The following is a 12556-nucleotide window of genomic DNA, read 5'->3' on the forward strand; positions in this document are numbered from 1 at the left end:
TTTTGTGTTTACTGATTGTTCTGCTTGTAATTTCTGTAAAATACGGTAATATAATTTTAAATTAAGTTAAATTTATTTAAAATTTAATTTTACATTGTTTAGTTATTTAAAAATTTAACTCTTCCATGGCATAAATAGTTGCTATTTAACCACATTTATTTATATTTTCTGTACTTACTGTTATATTTATTGTTAATATATTTAAGATTGAAACATTCTATCATAAAAATTCCAATTCTAAGAATATATCAGGCTTTATATTTTTAGTGGATGAATAAGAGACTAATGTGGATGTTTACTTCCTAGACTAAATTGGTACCAAGCACTGTGTTAATAATAAATAACTACCTTGAATGGTGTGTATAGATGAAAAGGCTGATTGATATTTGCTGATGTTGCTTTTATCATGATCTCATTCTTGAAGGATAAAATTAGACCTTCTGGCCTATTCTTTGAAAATGGAGTAGTATTTCACTTGGGTAAAATAGCTTTCAAGTAATAGCAAAGCCAGAGAGGATGGCTCTTCCCTGCGGTAGTAGTAAAGAGAATTAGTCGTAGTAATTAGTAACCTGAGCCATTTTTGAAAGCTGGTGTGTAAGCTATATTCACTTGCTTGTCTTAGGTTAGTGCACTTGCTTTTATCATAATAATTCTTGCAGTAATAGTCTAGTGATAGAGATGCTCACGGATTGTTTGATGCTCCATAACTCTTCATTTAGATAACTTTCTAGTGACAGCCTCTTCCAGTGGCGACAAAATTGTTGTTTCAAGTTGCAAATGTAAACCTGTTCCACTTTTAGAGCTTGGTGAAGGGGTAAGTGTTTTTGGTTTTGTTTTTTTTAAACTTCTATTAAAAATCTTAATTCTACTTGGGTGGTAACTGCTTCTTATGGTGCTTACAACTAAATATAAATGTGTTTAAAAGTACTATGCTTAACCTAAGCTCAAAATAATACAATAACACTTGAAGAGGAGATAGGTACTGAAACATCTTTAGGTAAAATAATAGTGGATCCAAGGGGAGCAATCAAGGACTTAGATTTTTTTCAACTAGTCACTTGCTTTCTCCATCTCTCTGTGGGAGATTCCTTGGTATTGCTGCCTTTTTTAAGCCTCACCCCTGGCTAGGTTACCAGGTGGATTTAGTCATAAGAGTCCTAATGATGTATCCCTGTCCTTTACTGACGTTGAGCTCAGGACCATCAGCTAATGACCGCTATGTGAAGGTAGCTTCTATAGCTTCTGTCCCTATGGTACTGAGGGGCCTGCCTGAGTCTCCCCAAGCTCTCCTAGAACAGAATGGCTTTGTCAAACTGAGCATTGGTCCCAGTGCATTTAAGTGAAGTTCTCATTGCATATTGTTTCTTGTTTTATAGATTAATCCCTCTGATTCAGGATAATGATAGTGTCTTCATTGTTAGTCACACACACTTCCTGAAAGCTATTTTTTTTTTTTTAAAAAAAGGTTTAAGTAAAAAGGTGCAAGTAGGTGGTAACTTGTTCTTAATTTAAGTTTCAAATTTTTCATAGCAAGCCACAAAGCATTATGAATTGTCATAATTTTACACACTGGAATAGGTGAGGTAGTCCACTTAGAAAAAATAAAGGAGAACAATGGAATATGAGCTCATCTAATTTAAAAAGGACTTTAGGTTTCTACCCATTCTTTTTTTGGGATTGACTCAAGCATCAATTCCAGCCCACAGATGTTGGAGGCTGGGCAGAGAATGTCTGCTAGGATAGACATGAAATTTGAGACACACTGCCTATTCAAACTCAGTTAAGTAAAATTGAGGCAGAGAGCGTCCCTGGTCGATAAAAGGAAACTGTGTTCTTCAAGAGCAGGCAGAACATCTTAGTCATATTTGGATCTTTAGATACTATCGAAGGTGTCAACAAGCATTTGTTGAATTGGATGTCAACATCAAAACAATTTCAGATTCCTCTTCCACCACAGTATATATTGTGCTCCTTCTGTGCATTATGCCTTAGAACAGTTTGGGAACTGTGTTGTTGTAGTTGTTGTTATTGTTAAAGTATGAAAATAACAGATGATATTCACAAATGTAACACAGTTGTAAGGATTTTGTGAATATTCCATGTCAGTTGCTATAGTTAGTTCTCTTTCCTACAGTTAAGAAATGACATCAGAATACAGGTGGATGAAAGGTGAGGTTATTTCTTACAATTTGAACCTGCTTTAATTTAATTTGCTTATAGGAATATTTTGCAAACAGTGGTTCCTTAACGTTTATTAGTAATTTCTTGTAACATATTAGTGTGCTGATAACCTTTGCTTTGTAGGACCCAAGTCCTATTACTCACGTGCCATTTGAGATATTAGACCATTACTACTTGGGAAAATAAGATTCTGTCCTACTTACTTTAACACAATTTTTAGAGCAGAACTTTAAGTTTATATTTATTTTCTTTGATTTTGTATTTTATCTCATCAGAATAGGCAATTTGGTATTAATAGTATAATGAATACGATAGGCTACTGTATAACCTAGACATTTGAACAGCTCTTATTTTAGATTTTAAAAACTTCACCCATTGCTTGTGTCTTAAGGTACAGGATTCCTGATAAGCACACAATGTTCATTAATTATTTAAGTTCATTAGCTACATTAATAATATATCAGCATAAAAAAAGATCTTCTATCATCAGGGTAAGCCAGTTAAAAACATAGGTTTTGTTCCGAGTCCTTAGTAATTTGACTTGTTTTTGATGATTAAAGTTGTAATATATTGATCTTTGATGGACACCACTCTTACCTATTTTCTTTAACAGTTATTCGGAAAGCTCTTAGCAGACTGTCCTGATTAGTGGTGATAACGAGATTCTAAATCTTACTAGTCTGTTTAGACCAAAGTCAGTTCCTAGAACGGTGTCCATAAGGGAATTATAGCAACTGTACTGAAACACTGATGTAATGTGCTCCTGATATTTTTATATGTGTTAGTAATTTTGACTCTCGGTCGGAAATTTCAGAGCTGGAAGAAACCTTGAGGGAGGGGAAAGGTGGGTATCTGTACCCTTTTAAGAATCCAGTGCTCTTGAAAGGGATTAAAAGTACACTTAATTGTGAGGAGCACTAAGTGGATAGCTCTGTTCAATTACTATACTGTACACCTGGAACTAATATAACACTGTTAATTATACTGGAATTAAAATAAAAAGGAAAGGAATGCTCTTTTCAGCATGGGGTGTTTTTCCAGATGCATGGACTCTTAAGGTGAGAATGATAGATCTTGTCCTCATTTCTCACTTCTTAGGTGAAGAAACATAGGCTTAGAAAGGTGAGATGACTTTGCCTAAACCTACATAGCTTGCCTTTTAACTTTTAGCTGAGTAATAAAATGTCCCCCTTGGAGTTCATTTCTCTATTTTTTTCCCCAAGGCATACAACTAGAGGTGAGAGCAATTAATGTTACTGCATCGTGTATCTAAAGGTTAAATAGGAAAAATAACATGCAACATTGTATTTTATTGGTAGCCTAGTTACTCATGGCACTACCAGATAGATGATGCTCGTAGATACTCATAGTGAGAAACTTGATAACTTCTGTATTTTTACCTACTTATGACATAAATATTTATTGGGCATGGAAATGGGCTTTGTGATAATGAAACTGACATTCTGGGGGGAGGTAGACAATAGACTACAGAATGATACCCAGATAGTGATAAGTTGTTACACAGAGAACTAAAATAAGAAATTGAGATAGCAGGTTACATTAGGAGGTCAAGGGAGGTCTCCTGTAGAGGTGGCATTGAAAGTTGCTGTCTATTGACCAGAAGGAGTCATTCAGCCAAGGTTTGGGGGAACTTAGCTTTCTAGGTAAGAATAGTTGTGTAGAAGCCTTGAAGGCAAAACAGGGCTGTTATGTTTAAGTAATAGAAGAAGGTGAGTGTGGCTAGAGAATTAGTGGGTGATGAGGAAAATGGTGAGATGAGGTAGGAAGGGGTCAGAGGAATGGGGCTTTGAAAGCCAGGTTAATACGTTTGAAATTTATTTTAGGGCTGAATGGAAGCCATTAAAGATTTTTGAATATGAGCGTCGTGATCTGATTTGCAGTTTTTAAAGGTCATCCTACTTGTGGAGCATAGAAGGTAGAGGAGTAGGGTTGGAAGTGAGGTGCCAGTTAAGAGGCTGCTGCTATTCTGTGGGGTTGGGATTAGTGTGCTGGTGGCTGCGGTAGATAAAGAGGGGGGCCCTATGGGGTTTATGTTAGTGTTGGAGTTTAAAGAACTTTCTGTAGATGACAGGGAAGGAGTAAAGGAGTCAAAGTTAATTCTGGACTTTTATCTTGAGAAATTTAGTGGATGGTGTCTTTACAGACCTAAGGAAGAGTGTAGGGTCAGGTTCTCATGACCTGATGTTTGAGACTTGGGCTCCTTAGGGGTAGACTTTGTTGTGAGGCTTTGAACACGTATCTTAACCTCTTTATATTCCCCATCTGTAAAATGAGGGGTCTAGACATTCTTTAAAGTTTCTTCTAGGTTTAGTGTTTTATGAACTGTGGGTGAATCCTAACTCAATATACTCTGTGGAAGTGCAAGAGTAGATTTTACTGGGGGGGAAATATTAAGGGCAAGTAACTCCTGATAGGAAGCCAGGACCTGCTGATGTTCCCTAAGCTTCCTCTGTTTCCTGTGTTCTATGGAAGAGAACATGACTCTGGTTGATTTCCTTGAAGTCCTTTTGAATTCCTTACAAGGTGTTGGATGCATGTGGAAGATGATGAGAACTGAATCTTTAGGAGAAGTCTTAGCTTGTTTATCACATTTAATTCAACAAATGTTTATATAGTACTTACTAAGTGTTGGTTGGGAAGTGGAAGTCAGCTCTGGGCTCTGTTAAATTAAGGTAACTTTCTTTTTTCTTTAATAGCAAAAGCAGACATGTGTCAGTTTAAATTCCACATCTATGTATTTGGTAAGTGGAGGCCTAAATAACACTGTTAATATTTGGGATTTAAAATCAAAAAGAGTTCATCGGTCTCTTAAGGTAAGCAACTTGTTTTTTAGAACATCTTACAATGTTTAAAGTAATTACCAAACTTTTAATTTTGAGCTCTGATGATAAAAATAAGATGCTTCAGAATTGAAGTGAGATTTGTTAGGGAAAATAAAGATGCTATTAGTCAGAAAAAATTTTTGGTCTATTTTTATCTCCATATGTCACCAATGCATATTATTGGTGTTTAAAACTTTCCCCTTAGTTTTCACTTAGTCTACTCTTTTTTGAGCAAACCACTTCCTTCATTTTTTTCTAAAGTATGAGTTGTTGTCATTAGAGATCTTTTTTTAAGTCTCTGAAAAAAATGAGAGTGGTTTTGGAATGGCAGTAATCGGTCTACTAATCAGAGTTGGGATTCAGCTTCTTAGTTCTCTACTGTATATGATTGCTGCTGTTTGTGTTATTTTTCTTTGTGTTTTCATCTTGGTAATGGTATTTTTTCTAAAATAATTTACTATGGATAATTAACATTTCTTTAAATGGTTAGCTTTTTGCAGTTTCACAGAATAAAAATAACCACATGAAAGCTTCTGGGTTATGCTTTTTTTGGAATTCTACTTTTCACTGTTGTGTACTTTTAATATTTGGAAACTCATCTTTAAAGTTATTTTTAATTTTTATATGTTTTTAAAAAACTTTTAATATGAAAACTTCTGAACATTGATGTGTATACACACACATGCACACGCACACACATTCATTATCAGACTTTGATGATGATGAACTCATGGCCAGTATTATTTTATCTGTTCCCTTATTTTCTCTCTAATCAGATTATTATATAATCTCAACCTCAGATTATTTTGAAGCAAATGCTGGATGTCGTTACTATTTGTTCATGTCAGATGTCATTGACTTAATTCTTACTAGGGAAGTTGTATATAGAGAATGATTTTCTCTTAGAGTAATTAAAATATAATCCTGTAATTGCTGTTTAAAATATTACCTGTGGAAGTTTATTTTAGGTATTAGCTAAACTTTGAAGAGAATTAAGGAAAATTCAAAAGTTGCCAAAATGAGAATAGTTAACTTTTATTAAGTTCTTTGATATGCCAGCCACTGTGCATAATATACGTTTATTCTGTGTGTCTCAAGAATTCTGCAGGTAGGTAGTGCTTGCTGTTCCTGTGTACCTTTGGAGGAGCTCAGGCTGAGAGAAGTTAAAGAACTTCTTCAGTGCCAAACAACTAGTATGACAAAGATGAGATGCAAACTCAGATTATTATCCATTGTTTAATCTTTTAAATTATGAAATAATTGAATTAAAGCTATTTAGAGGGGGTATACATACTATGAGCAGAGAATGTTTTACAGAATTGAGAAGAGATTAGAAGTCTGTGGCCAGTTTTTGTCACATATTCTCATTCATTTTAGGAGCATCACTTACACCTCTAACTCCTACTGCATGAAAAATTCTACTTGTTTTTCCTTCCTCACTTTGCCCAATTACTCCAGATAGTTTTAGCTCTTCTCATTGTTTGCAACTCTTAGGGTACTTCATTTTTTTTTTTTTTTTTTTTATTCATTTAGTTAACAAGTATTTGACTAATTGTGATAGTGGGAAATCTAATCTTTCACCTGGGCTCTCTTCTCTGTGGTGCTCTCCCTGGTAACACAATTTTTAGCACTTGGTAGGTGCTTGTTGAAGACTTACAGAATAACTTATTTTCCACAGTTAAAATAAGGAAGACCCCTGCCTCTCTATAAAGTCGTAGAAATTGTATTGGACCCCATGTTCTTAATTTTCCAAGTGGGAACAATGCATTAAATGTCCACTCTCCATTTTCTTCTCATCAGGCATTTTTTTTCCCCTTGGGATAGCAATTTTTTCTTTGATTTAGGAAAGGAGTGACATGTGAAAGTATCTCCAGACATGCTTGAGGGACCATTTGAAAAAATTGGATTATAAGTGGAATATTATAGCTACTATTCTTGATGTTACATTAAGCTAATTATTAGATACAAAAGTTATTTTGTTTATATTATTAATATAAATAGCAAACTCTTAAAAACTATACTCTTAACTCTTATCACTTTTCTCTGTACCTACTAGATATCTCTAACTTGACTTTGGAAAATATAGTGTTTGTGAACTCAGTTTGTTTAAAACCACTTTTATTTCCTCAAAGTGGATTCCCCTTTGGATTTTGGAGACAGCCTAATATCCCAAGAAGAAAATAGGCTTCGGGGTTTGACCTGGAATTGAATCTGGGTCTGCCACTTAGTTATGTGAGCTTGCACAGATTTTGTAAACTTCCTGTGCCTCATGTAGTTAACTCATCCATAAAATAAGAAAAGTGACCTTGCCTCCTAGGATTCTTCTAAGGATTAATAATAATCCATAAAGTTCCCAGCATTAGTAGGTATTCAGCAAATGGAAACAGCTGCTATTGTCTGTCAACCATGCCTTGCTCCTTCTGGCTTGGGCTTTTGTTTTGGCTGTCTTGCATTCTGCATGTCTGGTTTCTTTCCCCTTTCCCTGCTTTTGGTTTATTATTTTCTTCAAGGCTGACCTCAAGCTTTATGTCTTCCACAAAGCTTCCTCTGTCAACTCAGGTCCAGTGATGCCTTTTTCTCTTTCGTAGGACACTTTGCCTCTACTACTCATTTAGCATTCCTTCTGCCATTTTCATGTTAATTTAAATGTCCCCTCTTCTTGATTGAACACTGATTCTCTCAAGGCCAGGGACTCTCCCACAATAGTCAACTTGCTGTAAATGTTACTTGTCAGTGGAAGGGAGACATAATGCTATCTAGAAAATTACCTGCCCTTTTGTCTCTTGTTTTGGAGTGCATGATCATTATTACAGTTATAAAAACTAAGTCTCTGTTCCTTGAGAAGACGTGATGTTGATCGGATAGTTTCCTACTCATTTGAGTAATTTGTTTAGGTTATTTGAGGAAAATGTTAAAGCAAATATTAGATTCACAAATACGTACTATTTTATTTTAAAAAAAATGAAATTTACAAGAACATGAAGATGTGAGGTGTGACGGTTATGTGGCAGTGTACTTAACTTTGCTTTCTTTTTTTCAGGACCATAAAGATGAAGTAACTTGTGTTACATATAATTGGAATGATTGTTACATTGCTTCTGGATCTCTCAGTGGTGAAATTATTTTGCACAGTGTAACCACTAATTTATCTAGTACTCCTTTTGGCCATGGTAGTAACCAGGTACAGTATGGGTTTATTCAAAACAGAGTTGATAAAACAGAGTTACATGAGACAATGAATTTTAAGTTAAAAAAATTTTTTTCCATGTTTTATTTATTTTTGAAAGAGAGAGAGCATGAGCAGGGGAGGGGCAGAGAGAGAGGGTGACACAGGATCCAAAGCTGACTCTGTGCTGACAGCAGTGAACCCAATGCAGGGTCTCGAACTCATGAACCGTGAGATTGTGCCCTGAGCCAAAGTTGGACGCTCAACTGACGGAGCCACCCAGGTCCTCTCAATTTTAAGTTTTTAAAATTAAGTATTTTAAATTTGTATTTAGTTTGCTTGAAAAATTTACAGCTAGCTATTTTTAATGGTCTTGTTTAAAAATGTTCAAATAAGGTAAGTCATACTAGATTATGTTGCTTATGTGCGTTGAGTTATGCCATTGAATAGCCACATGATCCTAGAATATGACTATATATAACAAAACACAAACAGTTGTTGGCAGGTCAAATCTGAAACATGGATATTAATCTTTCTATGACATCACAATTATAGAAGCATTGCATATTTCCAACTGTACCAACTACAAGACAGATATTTCTATTCATAAATACTGTTTGGTGGGCATGGATAATTGAGTGTGTTTAGGCACAGGGTAAATTGGGCTTTGTTTTTTTGCGTTAAGTGTTCGATAGTTAACCAAATAAATTTAGTTACTCAAAAAATCTAATTCTTGGCCAACCTTCCGTGAAATTCTGTACAGAAATTTCTAGTGAAGTGCAATCTCTTTTAATCCTTACTTTTTATTGTAATCACTTTGGCCCTATTATTAGATAAAATATGGGAGCTCTTCACTTTTAAAAAGCAGTTTTGGAAATCAGTATTCACTGTATATTTAGTGTTTAAAGAAAATTTAATGGATATTAAAATAGGGAAAAAAGTCTTTTCTCAAGTTTCTTCTGTATTGCGAGAATAAAAGAGATAAACCTATAGATGATATTATAGGTGATTCCTATAAAACAATCTTATGGTGATTCAGAACAGTGAGAGACAATTATCTAGGAATAAAATAGGGAAAATTGAAGGAGGGAGGATTTTTAGCTGGGTCTAATGCTTAAATGATTTTTATTTTGTTTTGTTTTTACTACACTATGAATTGACTGCTAATTAGTTGACTCTAATTTATAGTAGGGTTAGCTCTGTACATTCCCATGTTACAGTTGGAACCGTGTCTCATTCCTTTGTCCTCAACCATTATCCAACTTTGTACTTCATGTGGAAAAGATCCTCAATAAATATGTGAATGGATTTATAGATAACAAAGATTTTAATAGGCTAATCTAGAACTTTGGGAGAAGAATATTTTATATGGAGGAAACCACACAAACAAAAACAAGGGTTAAGGAGAACACGTAGGTTCTTCTATAGGGCCAATGTGAGAAGATATTGGAAAGGTAAATATAAAATAATGTTGATGTGGAACTTTGAATGCCAGACCAAAGATTTGGCTTTTATTTTGGAAGGCATTTAAGTTGCTAATCAGAGTTATTGATTAGTTGAATGTCAGAATCCTAGAAACCTTGAACTGAGAGAAAGCCTTTAGAGGCAATTTCACTTTCTGCCTTTTATGGATGTGGATGAGAGATTTGCCACAAAAATTCATTAATATTAGCATAAAAGCAGGAAGTAATATTTTGATTTTGTGATTCTCTTTTTGGTTATTTATATTTTGATGAGGGAGACAAAAGCCTAAGCCCATAGACATTGGAACTATTGTGAAAAACATCATAGTGTTCCAATGTCTTGCTTCTTAAGGAAATTAATTTTTCTTCTTTCTATCCTTTTTTCCCCCCGATTTCTGATATATTAGAAGCATGACACGTTTAGATTTATAAATTCTGAGTTGACTTTTTAGTAACATAAAAGGTCAGATACCTACCATGTATATTCTTACATTTCAGTTTGTATTGTATCTTATAATGAGAGGGGTTTTTTTTTTTGTTTGTTTTTTTTATTAAAACCAGATATGAAGGAATAGTCCTGAAAACATTAGATTTAGTTATTGCTCTTGGCTTTATTATGTGTAAATTATTTAAATGTATAAAATTGAAATATAACTTACATAGTAAGTACATACATCTTAAGCATACAGCTTGATGAATTTTTATATGTACATATACCTGCGTAACTACCAGGATCAAGGTATAGAACATTTCTGGCACATCGGAGGACTCCCTCTTAACCCTTCGGAGGTGCTACCTCATATTTCTTAAAAGAATTGGATGTGTCTGGTTTCTTTTAGTCTTCAGTATGTTTGCTTTGTTGAATGGAATAGTAGTTTATACTGTTTTACTGCTTTGTGGTTTTCCATTACATGGATATGCCACAGTTTGTTGATGGACATGTGAGTTGTTTTTAGTTTTTAGCTATTACAATAAAGCTGCTGTGAATATTATTGTATGTGTCTTCTTTTGGACATATGTTTTCATTTCTCTTGAGTAAACACTCAGAAATGGACTTAAGTCTTAATGTAGGCATCATGTTTTACCTTATTAAAAAATGCCAAAGGATTTTCTGAAATCCTTGTGCCATTGTATGCTTCTGCCAGCATTGTTTGTGAGATTCAGTTGCTCCACAGTTTTGCTAGTACCAACTATTGTGTCTTATTAATTTTAACAATTTTGATGGTTGTGTGGTGGTATCTTACTGTGTTTTAATTTTCATTTCTCTCTGTTGAATAAGTTGAGTGTATTTTCATATGCCTTTTTTTGTGTAGTCACTGTTCAAGAGTGTTCCTCCTTTTTGAATCTTGTTACTTGTGTTTTTTCTTTTTTTTTTAATTTTTTTTTCAACGTTTATTTATTTTTGGGACAGAGAGAGACAGAGCATGAACGGGGGAGGAGCAGAGAGAGAGGGAGACACAGAATCGGAAACAGGCTCCAGGCTCTGAGCCATCAGCCCAGAGCCCGACGCGGGGCTTGAACTCACGGACCGCGAGATCGTGACCTGGCTGAAGTCGGACGCTTAACCGACTGCGCCACCCAGGCGCCCCTACTTGTGTTTTTTCTGATAGATTTATAGTTTATTGTATGTTCTGGATGGAGCAATTTTATGGATATGCATGTTGCATATATCTTCTTTTAGCTTACAGCTGGCCTTTTAACTCTAATGCCTTTGTAAAAAATGAATAGAGGGGTGCATCCAACTCTTGATTTCGACTCAGGTCATGATCTCACAGTTTGTGGGTGCGAGCCCCACATCAGGCTTCGTGCTGACAGTGTGGACCATGCTTGGGATATTCTCTCTCTCTCTCTGTCTCTCCCTCCCTCCCTCCCTCCCTTGCTTGTGTGCACTCACTTTCCCACTCTCTCTCTCAAAATAAATAAATGAGCTTTAAAAAAAAATTTTTTTTAAATGAGCAGAAGTTCTTAAATTTAATGAAATGTACTCTAGTACATCACTTTTTCTTTATGGATACTGCTTTTTGTGTCCTCTTGAAAAAATCTTGCTTGCCCCAAGGTCTTAAAATAGTGTCCTTTGTTTTCTTTTAGGTAAAGCTTTATTGTTTTACTTTCCCCATTTGTGTCTATTATCACCCATTTCAAATTAATTTTTGTGTATGGTGTGAGATACAGGGTTTAACTTTCCATACAGATATGTAATTACATCAGCATTACGTATGGCAAAGACTATCCTGTAGCTCTCCAGTGAGTGTCGGTGGTCAGAGGGTTTGGAGAGCATTCCAGGCAGAGGTTATCACCTTCGTAGAATCCTTACTACCGTTTATTGTGTCTCAGGCACTGTGGTTATTGCTTTATATTCCATTTTCTCATTTAATTTTTGCTACTCATTTGTGAGATGTATGTTATTCTCATTTTATAAATGAGGACTTTCAGATTATAAGACTTTTAACTTAGTATTTTGAAGATCTACTCTTCAAGAGTGGTAGCACTGTTTTCTTTGGAATCTCTTTCTATCTCAGGAACAGCTGAATATTTAAAGATTTGAGAATCCAAAGCTTTTGGAAACTTTGCAGTATTCTCTTGTCACTTTACAGGTACTTTAAAATTCTAGGTGACAGATAGGTCGCTGTATTGTTGATTTTCAAAGGATTTTCATTGATTAGTTGCAGAGCACAACTGAATTTAAATTATCTTCTAGTTGAGGAAAACCGTAATGCTCTAGGCTTATCTCTTGTGCAAGGTCACCTGAGATTTTCACATACCTGCTGCCTCCTGCTAGCACAGGTCAGCAACTCTCTAAGATCTTTTGGTATAGTTCTGTCTCTCAGGTCCCACATTTATTTGGAGAGCTAGCTGTGTGAACTCCGGCAAGTTACTTAATTCTCAAGCCTCCTTTTCTTTAT

At 35.0% G+C, this 12556-nt stretch overlaps 1 protein-coding gene across 3 annotated transcripts in view; it reads left to right on the plus strand.

Annotated features, from left to right (window-relative positions):
• The window catches only part of NEDD1 (NEDD1 gamma-tubulin ring complex targeting factor), a 46822-nt gene that overhangs the window by 5280 nt on the left and 28986 nt on the right, over positions 1 to 12556 (plus strand). For all 3 annotated transcript variants that reach the window (XM_047866916.1, XM_047866914.1, XM_047866915.1), the window contains exons 3-5: positions 720 to 814; positions 4899 to 5015; positions 8065 to 8205. In XM_047866916.1, coding sequence (XP_047722872.1) covers positions 720 to 814; positions 4899 to 5015; positions 8065 to 8205 — 353 coding nt within the window. The remainder of the gene's footprint in view (positions 1 to 719; positions 815 to 4898; positions 5016 to 8064; positions 8206 to 12556) is intronic.

The sequence above is a fragment of the Prionailurus viverrinus genome, chromosome B4 (genome assembly GCF_022837055.1).
Source record: "Prionailurus viverrinus isolate Anna chromosome B4, UM_Priviv_1.0, whole genome shotgun sequence".
Classification (NCBI taxonomy): domain Eukaryota; kingdom Metazoa; phylum Chordata; class Mammalia; order Carnivora; family Felidae; genus Prionailurus; species Prionailurus viverrinus.